Source organism: Aplysia californica, unplaced genomic scaffold (genome assembly GCF_000002075.1).
Source record: "Aplysia californica isolate F4 #8 unplaced genomic scaffold, AplCal3.0 scaffold00213, whole genome shotgun sequence".
In the NCBI taxonomy this organism is placed as follows: domain Eukaryota; kingdom Metazoa; phylum Mollusca; class Gastropoda; order Aplysiida; family Aplysiidae; genus Aplysia; species Aplysia californica.
In genome coordinates, this window is record NW_004797483.1 from 931,777 (window position 1) to 950,369 (window position 18,593).

General features: G+C 39.1%; 1 protein-coding gene across 1 annotated transcript; it reads left to right on the forward strand.

Moving 5' to 3' along the window:
- Positions 1–1,619: 1,619 nt before the first annotated feature.
- LOC101852412 (Rieske domain-containing protein) lies at positions 1,620–13,997 on the forward strand. Its single transcript, XM_005099439.3, has 3 exons — positions 1,620–1,842; positions 8,966–9,190; positions 13,049–13,997. The coding sequence occupies exons 1-3, from the start codon at positions 1,767–1,769 to the stop codon at positions 13,270–13,272; spliced, it is 525 nt and encodes a 174-aa protein (XP_005099496.1). The 5' UTR covers positions 1,620–1,766; the 3' UTR covers positions 13,273–13,997.
- Positions 13,998–18,593: the final 4,596 nt, after the last annotated feature.

The window sequence follows — 18,593 nt, forward strand, 5'->3', positions numbered from 1 at the left end:
CCCCCCGAAAAAAAACACAAAAAAACACACACACAAAAACCCAACAACAAAACAAAACAAAACGAAGCAAAACAAAACAAAAACAAAACCCCCACGGGTAGTTCGAATTACACCCAATTTAAGCTAAGCTTAATAAAATTCGCTGGTAAGTTGTGAGGATTTCGGGAAAAAAAGAGAGACATAATTCAGTATCGTATCTGCCTCACCAGTGACCTCTCCTTAGCAGTCACCTGTACAGTGGCGTCGGTGGCCTAGTGGTTCTACCGGACTCGTAATCGTGAGGTTGCGGGGTCGGGGGTTCGAGCCGCAGGCCCGACGTTGTGTCCTTGGGAAAGGCACTTTACATGAATTTTTCTTACTTCGCCCAGGTGGAAATGGGTACCCAGCAAGGAGCTTAGAACCAATCTTTAAATCTCCTTGGTACCAGCCATAGACAGCGAAAGATCTTGTCAGTATATTAGTGTTTTAGCGCCTATAAGTGGCTGCTTTCACTGTATGCTTCCCAGGAAGTTGAGTTTGTTTCACAATGCTCTCAAGTCTGCTGGCGTAATAGTATAGATTGTGAAGCGCATAGAGCTTGCTGTTGAGCGGGGATTTGCGCTATACAAATGCCATCTATCATCATCATCATTATTTATTATTATTATTATAACGAACGGCTACTCTTTCATGACTCAGCGTTTCCCCCATATATTATAGTGGTTTCTGTCCAATGCGACCACCTTCAGTCATGTTTTTTTTTCCTACGACAAGCCTAGTGGGCCTCAAAATCTGCTCATGGCTCATAGAGAACACTCTCCACATTACTTCTTCCTCCTTCAACCCGTCCTCACGTTAATAAATCATAGGCCTACAGACAATTACTCATGCAGATTTATCACACTTTTGATGGAGTTAAGATGGATAGGTCTAGGTTTAAAAAGTATGTGTTCGTGCGTGCGTGCGTGCGTGCGTGCGTGTGTGTGTATAATATAATATGAGGCGTGTTGACAAAATGAGTTAAATTGCTTCTCCCAACCCACGATTGGGTATGTTAGCTGAAAATAGACACGTTAATTTTGTAGATTTTAAACTGATGTAATTTTTTCCCGTGTTAATAATAAATTGCACAAACCCAACCGATACATTTCATGTTAATCTAGCGTGTCTACAGGGCTAAAATCCGAGAATTATCTCATTTTGTCAACATGCCACTCACACACACACACACACACACACACACACACACACACACACACACGCCAAAGTAAGAGATTGCGATAACTTCCCCTCTTTCGAAAACAACCAAATGGTGGCGTATGAATATACTCTGATAGGCTACTACTTCATAAGACCGCCAGAAGATTCGATTGGCTAAGGAAAATAACTAAACAATAATAGATCTACTGCGTGTGTTCTGTTGTTTTTTTCTACTTAAAAGTACTTAAGAATGGATAGAATGAATCAGGTTTAATATTTCCTCGTCAAAATTGGAAGTAGATATCTAATTCTGATGACATCAGAAGGTGTTGTTTGAGACTATATTTTTTAGCGGAAGTAGAATTCTGGATTTAGTACATGAATAACCACAACCCATGACAAAAACATAACCTTTAGCCTACCAAGCCCAAACGCCAAACACACTAATAAGCAGTCGAGCTTGTTGCACGTGGTTTGTGGTTTATCAACATACTTTAATTCCACGTTTCGAGCACGTGAGGTCTGTTGACAAACATTTAAAGGTTTTTTTTCCGTTGAGAGTTGTCTGAGGATCAGAACAAAAGTGGATGTCGAACGTGGCCTCACGCATGGAGGCGGAGGATAACAAGTTGTATCTGCCTGTCCCTGGCGTAAAATTACAAGGTGAGATTTTGTGTGACAGGACCGGATAGAAGAAGGATAACTTATGACATTTATGACAGTCGAAAGTTACGTCATCTGTCTGTCAGTCAGTCAGGGACATGATGATCCTCCCATAATTAGGCCCACATGTAGATCTAGAATAGATCTAAATCTAGATAGATCTATAGAATCTAGAGATGTAATGAATGTATACAATTTAGAAGTAGAAGGCGCATCTTGTTGATTTTTGCCTACAACTCTCTTGGCTTACCACTCTCTTCACTTGAATTCTTTTTTTTTTCTTCTTTGTAAAAAAATTAAAGTGTTTTACCACGACACTCACAACTGCATCATAAGGTCATACGAACATGCGGGACATCTTCCCAATTAGGACCGGTATTTTATCTTTTCGTGTCTTTTCGCCGTCTTTTTGTGTGTCTTTTCGCATTTTAGTATGGTATGACTGGATCTAATAAAATACGAAGTGACTTGTACTTGTATATTGACAATTGAGTCAACTCCCCAAATTAATCATAACCATGTAATCTAGGCCTACTACTAATCATCATTTAATTTAATATCAACTGGTTTTTGCGAGTCGACTGCCCATTTAATCAGTTGATGTTATTCATGGGAGTCGCATCAGATCAGTTTTCAATGCTTCATGATGTTTTTCAGTGTTTCTAAGTCTACAAAACACAGACTAGGATCTATCTCTAAATCTAATTTTTACATTTCCTGTACCCTCTTCACTTTGCGACTTCCATTAGCTACCTTTTTTCCATTTTACCGTTTTCCTTCAGGTTGCAATGAAATTTTCGAACATCTAAGGTAAAATAAGTAATTAAACAAGGCCACCTCTATTCTCACCCGGGGTGAGAATAGTGCAGGCGAGTCTTTTGGCTATTCTCACCCGGTGCGTGTTCACCGTATAGCCTAGATCTAGGCCAACAAATTTTGCGTTCACCCTAAACCACAGAATTCTACATTGTGAACAAACGTTCCATTACAACTGTAGCCTACTAAAAGTAAAAGCGTACAATTTTGTCTGTGGGCAGTGGAGAGAGAGAGGAGTAGCGCGAGAACTTCCGGTCATGAGAATTATACAACAGTCAACAAAAATGTAGCGGGTATCGTAAAACTGATATTTTAATTTTAGCGGATTGTTGGCCAAACTTTTCATTCATTCTTGAAAGTGTGTGCGAAGTTGGTTCCCTATCTATTGAAATCTCAGCGCTGTGTGAGTTGAGTTAGTTCTAAAGATGAGAAAGGCTCTGGTCACACTGCAAGCTGAGCGGGGCTGGGCGGTGAAAATAGAGGTGACCGGCCATACCATGAGCGATGCAACTCGAGGCAGGTCAGAAGAAAAGGGGGAGAAAGAGAGAGAAAAGGCGTTAACTACACAGAAATAAAAACTATTATACTCTTTTTAAAGCACCTCAGACACCAGATGGCTACCATGAGCTGTCCCGCCAAGAAAGTGATTATCTTCAGACTAAGGACACAACACACAAGACTGAGATAACATATATGTACAAATGTTTTAAACTAGTACAATCACCAAAATGCCAGTGTGGAGAGGCAGACCAAACTGTTGAACACATCCTTCAGCACTGCAAGACACACAGGGCCCTGAGACAGGAAACGTGGCCAACCCCTCTGACGCTGCTATACGGGCCGACAGATGAACTGAGCAGGACGGCCCAATTTATGACAGAGATACCAGACTTCAAGTGTGATGCGATCGAGAAGAAGAAGAAAAGAAGAAAGAGAGAGAAGAAGAATAAGAATTTTTAATGTAGGTGTTTTTAACAACCCCATCGACACAATTTAGATTAGGCTATTATTGTTAGGGGACCGTACGCCCCAATAGTGTTTGGCGCTAGGGGACCGTACGCCCTACCTGCGCTAAGGCTTGGTGCTACGAGACCGTACACAGATGTGCATGCATCTGGACTTTGCAAAAATACTGGAGAGGAAAACGGCCAGTTTAACGAAACTCCTGACGTAAGGAGTTATTACTAGGAGAATGTTTAAAATGTCTGAATACAATTGTGAGGTATCCAGTGGCCGTGGGTGAACCAAAATTTGAAATTTATTCACGTCTGCACTCACGTTGTTGTTATGTGTCAATAAAAGAAATCAATGAGAGGGAGAGAGAGGTGGAAAGAGTTGGCGAAGGGAATGAGGGGGCAAACGATGGGGTCGACAGGGTAATTAATAAATGCTAGCTATTATATTGAAAAGAGATCATTAATCATGCATGCAACGCCTTGCGTGGAATCTGAGTTAAGAGTACAAATTAAATTCATAGTATACCAATTTACGCCTATAGTGCGGTCAAAATACACGGCGCAACTTATTGTGAAATATCTCCTTACCTATAGATAGAACATAGATTCTCCAACTTTTGCACAGTGACTTGTATCAATTTGTCTTAACAGTGGTGAATATTTTTTCAAACTTCTGCACACTGTATTCTAGAAAATTCCTTAATAAATACTAATAAAAAATCCCAGTCGATTGTTTCTACGAATTAAACAAATTTTACAGCTCCGGCAATATCACTTTTAAAAGCAAGTCTGTCATTTTTTTTCCAATCGCAATAGCATGCATGCTTATTGAACGTATGTTTAGGAAACCTTTAGAGTAAAAAGAATGTGTTCATTATATAAACATTTTTGTATGCAGTTTTGCCACTAAAAAGTGTCATTGACGAGCTATGACGTAGGCCATAGCGTTTGCAAAATGTGTGCGAGAAGCGGGAAGTGCTATGAGAACAATCACATTTTTCGCGTGATGGAGATTTATAGGCCTAGTATAAATTTATGAAGAAATATTTTTTGATCGAGCCTCAATTGTTGTGGAAAAATATGATTTAGTTAAAACATTTTTATACAAACTGCTGTGCAAAGTATGGCTGACATTGATTCTCCCGAGATATTTGAGGAAAAGTTGCGCCTCGAATTTTTGACCGCTCTATAGTTACACGACACCTGCGCGCAAAAGTAGTCCAGTAAATGTTGTTATTATTATTATATTAATGTGGACAGGCGTTGTTGTTTTCAAATCCCTTTAGCTGCGAGCATTTCGCTCTTGGCAGCGCAAATGCCTCCCTCAAGTAACCACATATAAATATGTCCTTGTCATCTGGTCAACGCCAGAGTTGGACAGGCGTATAATATTATATTTATGCGCTTGCAAATAAACTTTAATTCATAGACTGTGCTTAGTTCACAACCTGACGTTCTGTCAAGTTTGCTTTGCTTTTCATCTACCTTTTCCAAGCTGTCTTCTTTTTCCTTTCTTTTCATATTTATTGTTTGTCACTGAATGTGAGTTGATCTTGCGTCTTGCGTGCTATCACTGGGTGCATGCTCAGGTGTGTTCTCTCATGCAAAAGTGAGTAAATTTCCAGCGTTTACGAGCGTCATTAATAAATGGGGCTTATGGGCCTATTTATTTTAGGTCGCAAAGCTTAAAAATGTACTCACGTCTGCACGCAGAATACGCCTGAGCACACACACTATCCTCCTACTCATTTTTCTCCAAAACATTCCCTTTGTGTAAATTTGTTCATCTCTCTCTTTCTCTCTCTCTCTCTCTCACACACACACACACACACACACACACACACACACACACACACACACACACAGGCACACACACAAACACACACACACACACACACAGGCACACACACAAACACACACACACACACACACAGGCACACACACAAACACACACACACACACAGTCACACACACACACACACACACAGGCACACACACACACACCCTCACACACACACTCTCTCTCTCTCTCTCTCTCTCTCCATCCCTCTCTTTGATTTCTTTTATTGACACACATAACAACAACGTGGGTGCAGACGTGAGCAAATTTCAAATTTTGGTTCACCCTCGGCCACTGGATACCTCACAATCATATTCAGATATTTTAAACATTCTCCTAGTAATAACTCCTTACGTCAGGAGTTTCGTTAAACTGTGGAGGGGGGTGAGAGAAAGAGAGAGATTTAAAATGAGTGTACTCAAGAAGGTAATGCTGTAAGAGAAAAACGAATAGGATAATTATATAAAATTAAAATAATGTGCATGCTCAGGCATGTTCTGCGTGCAGATGGAGTAAGTTTTTAAGCTTTGTGCGCTAAAATAAATTTAAGCCCGATTTAATGACATGACGCTCGTAAAAACGCTGAAAATTTACTCATTGCTGCATGCAGAACACGCCTGAGCACGCTCAGTTTTAATAGCGTGCAAGACGCAAGATCTGCTCACATTCAGTAACAATAACAGGCCTACGCGACAGCTTGAAAAAGGTAGATGAAAAGCAAAGCAAACTATTACTTGTAGAGACTTGGACAGAACGGTGGGTTGTGAACTAAGTACAGACGAATTAAAGTTTATTCACCAGCACCTTATTTTTAAAAAAAAGTAAATTCCACTTTTATTGATCCCAGAAGGGCAATTTGGTTTACAATGGCAAACATATTAATACATACACATAAATACGTAACTTTATGAACATATACACGTACCCAAATACATGCACACATATATATATATAAATCATATACACAATATAATTGCATCAGTACAGAACAATTTGCAACCATGCCATTGCTGTTACTGATTGCCACTGTGCAGCGCCCTGTATTTTGAGCTAGGGTTGTCGTGTCTTGCTCTTTCAAGGCTACTCCAGTGACCACACCCATCTAAACCCTGTGTCACCTACACTTGCTTGATATTACTTGAGTCTGAACTCACTGCTCACTTAGCCACTTGAGCCCCCACGCCTGTGCACGTTAATTTAAATAAAACATCATTAGTTTAACTAGACTACTATTTTATACGCAGATGTCGTGTAACGAGGCATAAAAGTTCTACACTATAAATCTAATTTGTACTCTCAACTCTTATTTCACGTAAAACGTTACATGATGATCTCTCCCAATAACATCCACTGATTAAATGGGCAGTTGACTCCTAAACCAGTTGACATTTATGGGGAGTTGACTCCCAATAACGCCTTCCCCTTATTCTCACCCGGAGTGAGAATAAAATGGATAATAGCGATAGCCTAAAGAACAAATAGTGTTAGTTGTCTCCGCCTAAGGTCCCGGTGCTTGGGAGCAAGGAAAATGTGGGATCTAATCTTGGAAGGACTCCGTAACGAGGGACGACTATAAAATAGAGTGCAGGTTAGCAGGTCTTTTTTTTATTGTGTCTGTTGGTGTGGTCGCTTGTTACGGATATCCTTCCGGGATCTTGGGCAACTCATTAAAATTAAAAACCAAAGGGAGAATCCATGGTAACTCATGTTCAGGCCCACAAATGGTGAAGTTACTCTGAAATGAACTTGATGTGACCTCTGTATCGGTTTATGACTTTTATGGCGAGCAAAGTAGTGACGGAGGCTAGTTGATCCCCCAGAATTTGGAGGCAGCTTTTGAGGTTTTGCTAGATTAAAAAAAAAGAATAAAAAAATGAAGCTCTGCCCCTTCCCCTAAAAAGCAAACAAAACCCCCCCCCTGATTCCGGTCTTTCATCAAAAGAATGCTGTAATAAGAAAATAAAAACAACACCCCCCCCCCCCAAAAAACAGGAAAAAAGTTCAAATAAAAATCCCCAACAATAGACACAGCTCGAGCTAATGTAGGCCTACTACTGCAGTTTGTGGCCTTTTATGGTAAAAAAAATGATTGACATTCTACTACAGTAAAAAAAACTTTTGCTATGTCCCTTGTTGAATCTACGTACTGATACTTATCGTGGGCTCTCTTATTACGATAAAGTACTCCATATTGGCCAGTATAGAGACTAGTGGTCATCCTTGATGACATTGTATCAGTCTCATGAGGCATGCCATTTTTACTTCCAATCGCTGACCCTATAGCTCCTCCCCTTTGCCGTACCCTTTTAACTTGTCTAAAATTTCGTTTATTTAGATATTTTGCTTTCCATCTCTGACCGAGTTCCCCTGCCTCTGCAGTAATGCTATATATATGTAGTAATATATTCAAATATTGTGTTAAATTGTCACTTGTGACCACACCAATAAAAGTCCAGTCTGTATTGAAAATTCGAAAGTAGAGACTGCTGTAATGGTCAGGGATACAAAAGCACAAAAAAGAGTTCACAGTTTGATGTGATCCCGTCTGATGCAGAGTAGTAGACCCAACCCACCCACAACTTGTGATGTAAGCTCAGGTGCGAGTGTGATGTTGGGAAAAACAAACATGTTGATGAATTTAGACACCTCTGTGTGATCCCATCTGAGGCGAACATTTTACGTTTTGTTTCATCGAGATTAACGATCAAGGTGTGATCATCCATGAGAGTGGATTCAGATCTGTGACGCAAGAGGCAGTACAGTCAAACCTCATTGTAAACCCCCTTTTATACTGCCAGTTTGCTTACCCCTAGGTTTTCCCAATGTACGAAAATGAACACCTATAACCATAAGATAGTATTTTCTCTTGTGCCTTTACACCACCATCCACCTATGGCCTGTTATACAGTCCTTTTAAATTAATAAAAATTTGCCCGTTATACCGCCAGGGAATCGGCCGCTAGATGTAGGCCTACACACTACAGATGGTGCACTGCACCCACTGGACGGTCGTTTGATAATCTGAGCCCCACAACAGCAACGCCTCTGAGAGTTCTGCCTATTTCTAGCGTTTCTTTGCCATTTGCTCCTGGTTTGCGATGATTATGAAAATTATGCTATTAAAATTAGTTCCCTTTAGGCTTTGGCCAAATTTAAAAAAAAAAAGAATTTATATAAGTAAATATTGGAATGAAATTTTAAAGTGGCCCGGAGAAACTTCAAAGGAATTGCCCCTCATTGACTTGTCAGTAAAATATCTGGTGTCACCAGATATGTAATATCAGCCGTATGACCAAAAGGCTGGGTCTGAGGCAGCCCGAGGACTGACAAGTATCAGGTACAGAAAACTGAATGTCTACAGGGTCCTTGACACATTGAAAAGATTTCCTTGTCCCACCAATTTCGGTAGTGCCTGAATGAGACTTGTTAGATTGCAAAAACTTAACCATTACTTTTATTCAGTAAAAACTTCTTTGAGAACTGTTTCAGGATATTCTGACCTCTTTTACAGATCTTCTTGACTGGCAAGACCCTGATCAGAGGAATCACCGCCATTTGGTTCATGTCTCAAATCCTAATCATGAACTGAAAGTTTCTTTTGACTCAATGAATTCTGCGGAGTCTCATGTTCACCGGAAATGCTTTGGACAGGCTGTAGACTTGAATGATGACACAATAGCCTTGTTTCGCATTGGAAAGGAAGTGTATGCTACTCAAGCAAAATGCCCGCATGCTGGTAAGCTTTTTATGACTTCTTTTTCTTTAAAAAAAATTGCCTACTGCTCCTTAATATTGGAACTTTATTAGAGTGCTCCCTGAACATATGTTATAGTGCAGTAAAACATCCCCAACTTTTGCACAATTACTTCAATTTGTCTTAACAGATCGATATTTTTGTTTAAAGACCTGTTAGCTGTATTCAAGAAAATTCCTTAATAAGCACTAATTGAAACCCCACTGGGTAGTTTCTACAGCTTTTAAAAGGTTTACAGCTGGGACAATATCGCTAAATAAACTCTTTCCGGACGTCGCCAATATATCGGCAATGATAGAGTGCCTCACTTTTGTTTCGTTTTAACATGATCCGTCATTTATAAGTACAGTCAAACCTGTGTAAGACGGCCACCCATTGTCAAAGAGAAAAGTGGCCGTATAAGACAGGTGGTCGTCTCAGGCAGGACTAATCAAAATGAAAAAAACCCAACCCATTCCCACCTGAGGTCCCATTCGAAAGTAGCCGCATTGCTGTTGTTTTTGTTGTTGTTGGTTTGTACACATGTATTTCGTTTGTTATTTTGTTGCGGATTTTGCCCAAGGGTGACCATAAAACGAAATGTATCAGACGAGGAAGACCGAGTGCCATGTTAAAACAAACTCATGAGTCGCCACCACTTGGAGAACGAGCGACGCTTCTGTCACAAGTTCATGTTGACGTTCATTGTTACTTTGTTACAGACTGGGTAAACAGTGACCACTCATCTCACTTACGATTTGTGTATGAGTTCTGGGTGGGGCTTATTGGTTTTGAGGGATCACACGCTTACCTCACCAGCAGCTGAAAATTGATACCTATGTATATTGGTCAACCATGGGAGGGGCCCACGCAACATGATCGGTTGGAGGGACTACCTAACAACAATGACAGGTGATTGGATTATGACAGCTCGCCCACAACGCCAGGGGCCAATGCAATTTATGACAAAACGTAATGGTGTCACTATAAGGTGACCGTCTTAGACAGGCGTTATTACTTGGTGTGATAGGGGTTGTGTGTTAAAATATAGTGGCCGCGGCCGCGTTGGACAGGTGCCCGTCGTACACAGTTAAATTATATAGAAAAAAACGCAAGGGGGGAGATAGAAAGTGGCAGTTTGTACAGGTGGCCGTCTGATAGAGGTGGCCGTCAGGGCAGGTTCGACTGTACTTATTATTGTTATTGAAAACTTGGAATGGGATTAGGAAACGAAAACATCTACTACTTTCACATTGTCAAAGCGTCAGTTTGGCGAAAAACAAGTGAATTAGTTCTTGCGGTCTTTCATCAACAAAACGATACATAATCGAACCTAGTAGAAATATCATAACTCAAACAAAATTTGTGATATCATATTGCTTTCAAATAAAAAGCTGCGCATTCAGAAAGTTATGGCCTGTACTTGATAAGATAGTTACTTTATGTTGATTTGCTTTCACTTGTTCGGTGAGTGGAATTTTTTTCTGTAAAAATTTATATTTCTCATCACCATTTACCATTCTAACTGGTGTAATGCATGCCTATGTTCAAAATTAATCTTTGTTTCATGTTGGAATGTATTCTTCATTCAATTTCTTTCAATTTGATATCATATCATATGTCACCTTTTGAGTGATGGTTATGACATAATGGCCTAATGGAGTACGTAAAAAAGACCATTCATCTTTAGGTTCAATTTGTACTGGATGTTTTTCTTTCAGCCAAGTCTGAATGGTCCAGTTGAACATCGGATTGTCTTGCTTTCTTAAAAAACGTTCAAGACTATCCATGAGCACTCATAGACTAGACCCTACCATTTTGGAGGGACCTTTGATATACGCTGTGTGTGCTGTCCACTTCCATTTGCGTTTTGTTCTTTTTCAAGGTATTTGTATTCAGCAGTTTGTTTTATTGGTACAAATGTCGCTGGTTACATTTGACAAGATAGCGTTGTGGTCTGATAAGTACAGCCATCACTGTTAATATATATATGGACATGGCATTGTGAGTAGGCTCCTCCAGGAATTTATTGACATCAGAAGAGAATTCATTGGCAATCAATGGTCCTTCTCATTCGTGCCAAACATGACACTTCACATCTTTGGTTACCAAATTTTAAAAAATGTAGACAGCTAACTTGCTGTTATGATATCGTGCAAAAGATGCGTTCAACGCCATACTAACAAATTTGCTTCCAAGTCCATGCACACTCAACATAATCTGGTCCCATTCACTGGGTTTTGTGCAAGCTTCTTGTTAGATTCTTGCTCCTACCCTGCATACTTCACATTGATCCCTCGGACATACATACAACAACAGGTCGCTCTTTCTGAATATCTCTCTAAAGTCATCCTGGACAATGTGTGACTCTTTCCGTTTTCTTTTGTACTCTCTATAAAGGCATCTGAGGCTTTAAAAGTATTAGGCAGATAGATTTTGCCTGTATGCTGTCTGTAGTAGTAATGGGAAAGCAATTTCGTCAAGTTTGTCGAAGAATTACTTATTACAAAATTGCTTGTCCTCTTCTGCTCTCTAGTAATTTGACAATCATGGAGCTCCCATCTCCAAGTCATGTAAACTGTCTGTGCAACAGTCTTGAATAACCACTGTGTGAAGGCAGTTGTATACAAACTCATTGTTTTGCATATATATATAGGTAGAATGTATGAGATTTGTTTCAAATTGAAGTGTGGAGCTGGAGAGTAGAAGTTGAAGGTTTGTTGAAGAGAGAATTTTTGGAGCGAATGTGTTTATATTATGAGTTGCTTTTTTTTTTCAAGTGACAAATTAGCTATCATCTACCTGGCCCTGATTAACTACTTAATGATTCAAGAATGGTACATGACAGACACAGCAAGGGGCGCACACTTAAAGCAAATTAAGAAATGCGAAAAGTCGCGATAAAAATATTTTTCAATAGCTGTACCGAATGTGAAATAAGAAGTGCCCCTTAGCTGTCAGTCATAGACTGTAAAAAACACTCATTCGTCAGTAGCCTTTGCCACTATTTACCGACTGGGTCAAGTCAATATTAACATATTCTTTGATGTCATCTTGCCCTTTCTCAACTACACTTAGACTACCAAACCTTGTGATAGATAATGCAAACTGCCTTAACAAAATCATCTGGCTATCGATAGGGTTCGATCTGAGTCAAAGCTAGCAAAGGCAGCACTTTGTTTTAATGTGATCCTCCAGTCTGTCTTGACTGGTGTGATATGGGCGATTGATTTACTGAAGGATTGAAACACTTTGTGGTAATCTTTCAAACTCGGGATTTTAACATAAGGTGAATCAAAGGTTGTACTACATGGGGGGTTCTAAAAGTGATTTTCGAAAGTTTTGTTACTTAGGAGGTTGAATCATGCGGCTAGCGATATATGTAAAGCTTAGTTTTTTATGTGTGCCGGTAGCCAGTTACAAAATGAAAACTTGGCATTTGGCAGGGGTCAAAATGAAGGATGGTAGCAACAGAGCCCCTAGGTTGCTTCACTGTGTCTGTTTGGCAAATTCAATTTGAATGACTGGGACTGACTTAGGGAGCACTGTCGTGTGTTTAGTAGCAGAGGAGTCTTTTTGTTTGAATCGGGGATACAAAAAGAAGACCGTAAATTCCCTTGTTATTATCAGCGCCCTTCCCAAATATATATTTTCTCACAAGTTGTAACGTTTTTATAAATAATTGTCTCCTGTCCCTGCAACTAACTCCCAAATTAAGGGCCCCCCCCCTCCCATCCCCCCGAAGGTTTGTCAATGGAAGTTTATGATAAACTGTCATAGGTAAACCTTGTCAAGTGTATACTCTCATGCAGGAAAGACCAATTACTTTTTTTTATGTCTCTTTTTTGTTATTCTACAAAGGCGGCCCTTTGCACCTGGCTGACATTGAAGAACTTGTCCTTGGCCAAGTAAGTCTCCGATGTCCCTGGCACAAGTGGACCTTTAACATCGACAATGGTTGCTCTATCAGCCCACCTGGCAGGAACGTCGTAGCTCGGACCTACCCCGTCAAAGTGGGTTCAGGGGGAGAACTGCGCATTGGATTCGAGTCATTTGGCCCTTCTGCTTTTGAGATGGATTTCTAACAGTGCAGAGTGCCAATGGAGGAAACTGTAAATTCTGATGAAACTTTTAAGTTTACACCCATGAAGTCTGTGATTGAAAAGCCTTATAAATGTATGTCTTAGTTCTTTAAATATTAGTATTTTGGTCTGAAGAGAGTGGACCATTACATTCCTAGTCTTCATTTACTCTCAAAGAGACACTTGTGATTTAGTAGATGCTCTTTCGTACTGATGTGCTCAGGAACAGTAAGTGTGTTAATTTCTGGTGTACAATGAACTTGTTTTCTCAGAGGTACACTTTTTGTTTACCGAATTATAAAGTGCTGGATTACAGTAGTAATGAAAAAAGGAAGGATTCTAATCTACACACGCTAAAATTCGTCGGGGGTAGATTGTATTAAATGGGCATTGGTCTACTGAATAAGTTATAAGTTTAATGTATTCGTCATTTAGAAGTTTCTGTGGGAAATAATGTGTATATATATATATGGAAGATGTGACTCTTGGTTAAAATGGCTTTTATGTTCTTGTATTTTGCTGCTACTTGTCTCTATGTAAAGTTTTAATATCTTGTCGTTGAAAGTACTCTTTACTGAAGCATTTGCTATGTGATTGTTCTATTGTTAAATTCCTTGTCACATATTCAAGTGTAATGTCACATTCATTTCCAATACCTACTGGGAATTATTTTTGTATTTTATGACTTTTAACTACTTTTGACTTCCGCGACAGCATCGGGGTCACGTGGAAAAAATTGTCAATTGGGGATGTCTGAGTCCAAGCCTTGTACTTTTGTAAACTTTGTTTTCTGCTCTGGCTCTATTGACCTTTTCACCCCAAAGTTGTTATTTTAGCAAACATTTCTGGAACTTGATCACTTCCAGTTTCTGGGTATTACTTTCTTGTAGTTGAACGTGGCAAAAGCTGTAAGAAAAGAGTTTGTGTACATAACTGTGATCAAGGAGATGTACACCAGTATGGCTTTGAATCAAAGGGTATTAAGATTGTTAAAAGCTGCTCTAGCCAACAAGATGTGTAGTTACCCTCCGGGGCGGTGCCACTGACTGAAGTGTCTTTAGGCCATTCCCAAACGGGGGACATTTCTCGTTCTAATGCACAGTAGAATTGTAAATGGGCTGATCCAACAATGTCATGCTCATAACTGTGCCTGAACTACAACAGAGAACTGCTGCTTTTTCTTTCCAAATCCTTACTATCGTCATTTTCCTCTACTTTTTTTGTATGTTTGTCACACTCTTGTGACCCTCTATTTCTGGGGTGCCTTGAAAGTCGAAGCGGACTTTGTGCTGTTGAAGCTAGAGAGGTGGACAGAGTAAGTCTGATTCCCTGTAAGGACTTCTCTGTTGACATCCACCCCTTTGGCGCTCATATGACCTTTTGCAGTTGTGAGCGCCGTAAAACCTCTACGAAAATAAGCAAGACGTGTAGTGTGTGTCTCCATTGTTTTTTTCTTGGTACATACATTTGATGAAGCGAAGTAAGCTTGTGGGTTGGTGGCTGGTGCTTGGTATGATTTGGGCCTCCTTTACTATAAAACCTCTGACATCCTTACCTCTCTCTTTTTTTTGTATGTTACTCTCTAGTAACACCTCTAATCTTCAAAACTTAAACGACTTATTTGTGTTTCAAGTGCCGTAAAACTGTAACTAAAACATATTTTAAAGTAAAAGTAAGATTGCTATATCCAGCAGTCTTGACAAGGGATGTTCGTGTAAGAACAGTCAGTTCATGTCAGTCCTGTTTGTGACTTACATGAGTTGCCTGAGTGAGGGTGAAATGTTTTTTTGCCTTTCAAAAAGAAAATGGAATTGTGACAGGACTTGCAATGCAGGCCTGCCTACCTTCTCAATTTTATTTTATTGGGATATTCCCAAATTCAGACTGAATTTCCTGAGGTCACGATAATGTCATTTTTTTTCTCGATTTATTGTGAGACAGAGGAAAAATTTTTTCTCTCCTTAATTTCTGAAGTCAGTTGGAACGAAGAAACTTGGGTTTTTTTGTTGTTGCTGTAATCAAACGATGCACATAGCTTTAACGTGTTCAAATGTTTGACGGGATTTTGCTACATCAGAGTGAAAACAAGTTAATGCTTGAGGACATTTGACTCGTAAACATGATCTCCGCACACATTTTCTGTATTGCTGTCATTTTCCCTGTGGCAGACTGAAAAGTTGGCAGGTCTGACAAAATTATGACAGTTGTGTGAAATAAACTAAAAAGTTGAAAGACATTGGAGGGCTGCATGGTATTTTTCTGTGTCATTCCTTTTTACGGACATTTGGATTCTGTACTTAATGATTTCCTTGGTTCTTACAGGCACGTTGAACATTTTAAATAATGAGGACTAGTTAAAGTATTTAGAGCAGAATATAAAGTTTAATAAATCTATCGTGGAAGGATCAATTATGAAACCAAGGAAAGGAATTGTAGTTTATTTATAGTAAAGCGTGGATATCTCTGATGTCGCGTTTTGACAAATGTGTTTGACACATCCATAATTCAATAAACTGTGACAATGAAAAAAAAGGAAATATATAGAAGGAAATCAAAGATAGTAAACTGTGACAGTGTAATGGTGGGGTAGACATCCATCACTGGCATTTTCAATTTACTTTGGGTTTTTTTTTAGAAACGTAGAAAGGGTTGTTTTGGGTTGCCAAACTTCTAACAAATTTCTGTCGTAGTGCAAGACTTATTGTCAACCTCTGCTAAAATGGGATGCTTTGTTTTTGTTGTCAGACAATTAAGTTTTCTCTACCATCATGAAATGTACCCGGTATCGATCAAAGGTAAGATGGACGGATAGTGCTTGTGTGCCCCTCATGCAGTGTCGAAGCAAGAGAAAGGGAGTAGTTAATTCTAATGAGCCTTTCTACTAAGAAATTGCTCTTGGGAAGAGCATGTCACCCACCCCTCTTGTGTGTTCAAACAACCACAGGAACACATTCATAAAATTCACACAACAAGTGATTAGGCCATTGCAAGGCCACACTCTTCATCTTATCATCCAGCACCCTCCCTCGCATGACTAGATTCGAGGAAGTTCTGCCGCCGGACACACACTACCGGTAATGTGTAATGATTCGTGTGTCTTGATTCCAGTGATGTATTAAGCTGTGTGTGTGTTTGGGGGGGGGCTGATGGACTTGTGTAGCCTGATACTCTCAATGATAATGCATGGGTGTGCTTTGGTTTCCATTTCGCATGCAGGTCGATTTGAATTCGAGAAAATTGCAGGGAATAAATTCGAAGGGGCTTTTCAAGATTAGTTGTACAACACATAGGTGCGTGTATTCGAGTAAACAATGCTACCAATAAAAAGTATAAATATATAATATAATCAGTTTGGGAATGTCAAATTGTTCAAGCTGTCTGTGAATTTTTGTTTTCAATTGCATGTTTGAGTTTTAAGTTATCTGTGCTTAACTGTAGAATTTAAGAAGTTCCCTGTTTTGTTTTCTCATTAAGTATGGTAATTTTTGTAGATTCAGACGTCTGATGCTCAACTTTCATCATTTTGCTACTTTCAGGCAGTGATGTATGGATATGTGAATGTTGGACTTAAAACAGGGCAAGCTAACTGTAGTTAATCTGGTAAAATCAAATATTAAAATATTGATTTATATGAGTTTTTGTCATTGTTCATTTTGGCGAAGGAATTGGTTCCTATGAATTTTGTTTTAAGTGCCTTAATTTGCTTGATTCAAAATAAAAATTAAAATGCTCTTTTGACAAAAGTGAGGAATATACAGTGTGAGATGAATTGTCACTTTAATGTGTGTTCACTTTAGTGGACAAATGGCTTTGAGATAAAGCAGTTCAGTTGTGCATAACAGAAAAATAAAGTCCATGTTTATTTTAAGTGTGTTTTTTGTTGGATACAAAGTTACAAAGTTGGAGGCAAAGTTTGAAATACATTTTTAAAAGCAATCCTCATGAATTTGAAATGCCGCCTTGATTGTTAGTTTTTCTTATTCATAGTACTCTCATATTCATAATATGATTTGCATATTGTTATAATTGATTGTGTTGTGATAGCATGATTGTCTACCCAGATGGTTCAGCTAATCTAAAGATGCACATTGGCCTCTATTTTATGAGTATTTGACATGTTTGCAAGATGCTCTGGTGTGTGTATGTGTATGCATGTGTATGAGTGTGTGTGAATGAGATAAAGAGAGAGAAAGACTGGATTGTTGTGTGCATGCATGGGTATGAGCAATAGCATATTTGTATTCATATAGCGTATTATGCAGTGTTATGTAACGATGATGATATTGAAAAGTGCTTAGAACTAAGTCGAATGGGAGTGAGCGCTATAGAAATTGTCTGCATTATTATTCACGTTTTGTGAACACTACTTCTTTTTTTTTTTTCTTTTTTTTGACAATAATGTAATATAATGAATATGAGTGGTTCAGGTCACTGCTGGCACTATTTGTCGAGACTCATTTAAATCGGGTGCCTGTCAATTTTTGGACAGGATATGGAGTTACTGATATCACTTAAATCTTGTTTATTTAGTCTTGCTTTTGATTGAAAAAAATACCCATTTATCTAAATATAGAAGTCGAGATATTTTGCTTTTTAATGAGAAGGGGGTCGGCTGGTGTATGAGTTTAGTATTTAACAAGAAAATGGCTACCAAAGTTTGATGAGTTCCAAAGCTTGAGTGCCCTAGAAAACTGGAAATTTACATTTTGTTTGTGCTTTGGGTTAACATTTTTCCAATAAAATCCGCTCAGAAATGGACATAAAAGGTGCTCACACACACACACACACACACACACACACACACACACACACACACAACAACAACAACAACGACAAACTGTTAAAATATTGCCCAACGGGAGAGAACGAGTCTTGTTTCTTCAATTCTCATATATTTTAACTAGAGCCTGATTTCACCACAATAACACACATTTGGTCTCTCTTCTGTGGGTATTTCGAAGCGTTCATATATGACTCTTGTCAGTTTGCAGTCCAGAAATCTGACAGTGGAATATATTCACTGGTATATTATGTTATTGCTGTTCATTGACAAGGGAAGGTATTGTCAGTATGTTAGTGTTTTAGAGCCTGTAAACTGACAAATTGCATTGTTTGGTTCCCAGGAAGTTGAAATTCTTTCAGAATGCTATCAGGTCTGCTGAGGTAATAATATATAGAATGTAAAGTGCTTTTACTTTTAGAGTGAGTTTGCTGTTGAGCGCGAATTTGCGTGTAAATGAAATCTATTAATATTATTAATGTGAATCAGGTAAGCCAATGGGGTCTTGGTTTTTCTAAACTGTTATTGTAAATGGATTGGGGGG

What these genes read in the sequence shown, in the direction of transcription:
- LOC101852412 (XM_005099439.3), top strand. Translation starts at nt 1,767, where the DNA reads ATGTCGAACGTGGCCTCACGCATGGAGGCGGAGGATAACAAGTTGTAT. An exon ending in CCCTGGCGTAAAATTACAAG is followed by an intron (nt 1,843 to 8,965) that starts GTGAGATTTTGT and finishes CCTCTTTTACAG; the next exon opens with ATCTTCTTGACTGGCAAGAC. An exon ending in AGCAAAATGCCCGCATGCTG is followed by an intron (nt 9,191 to 13,048) that starts GTAAGCTTTTTA and finishes TATTCTACAAAG; the next exon opens with GCGGCCCTTTGCACCTGGCT.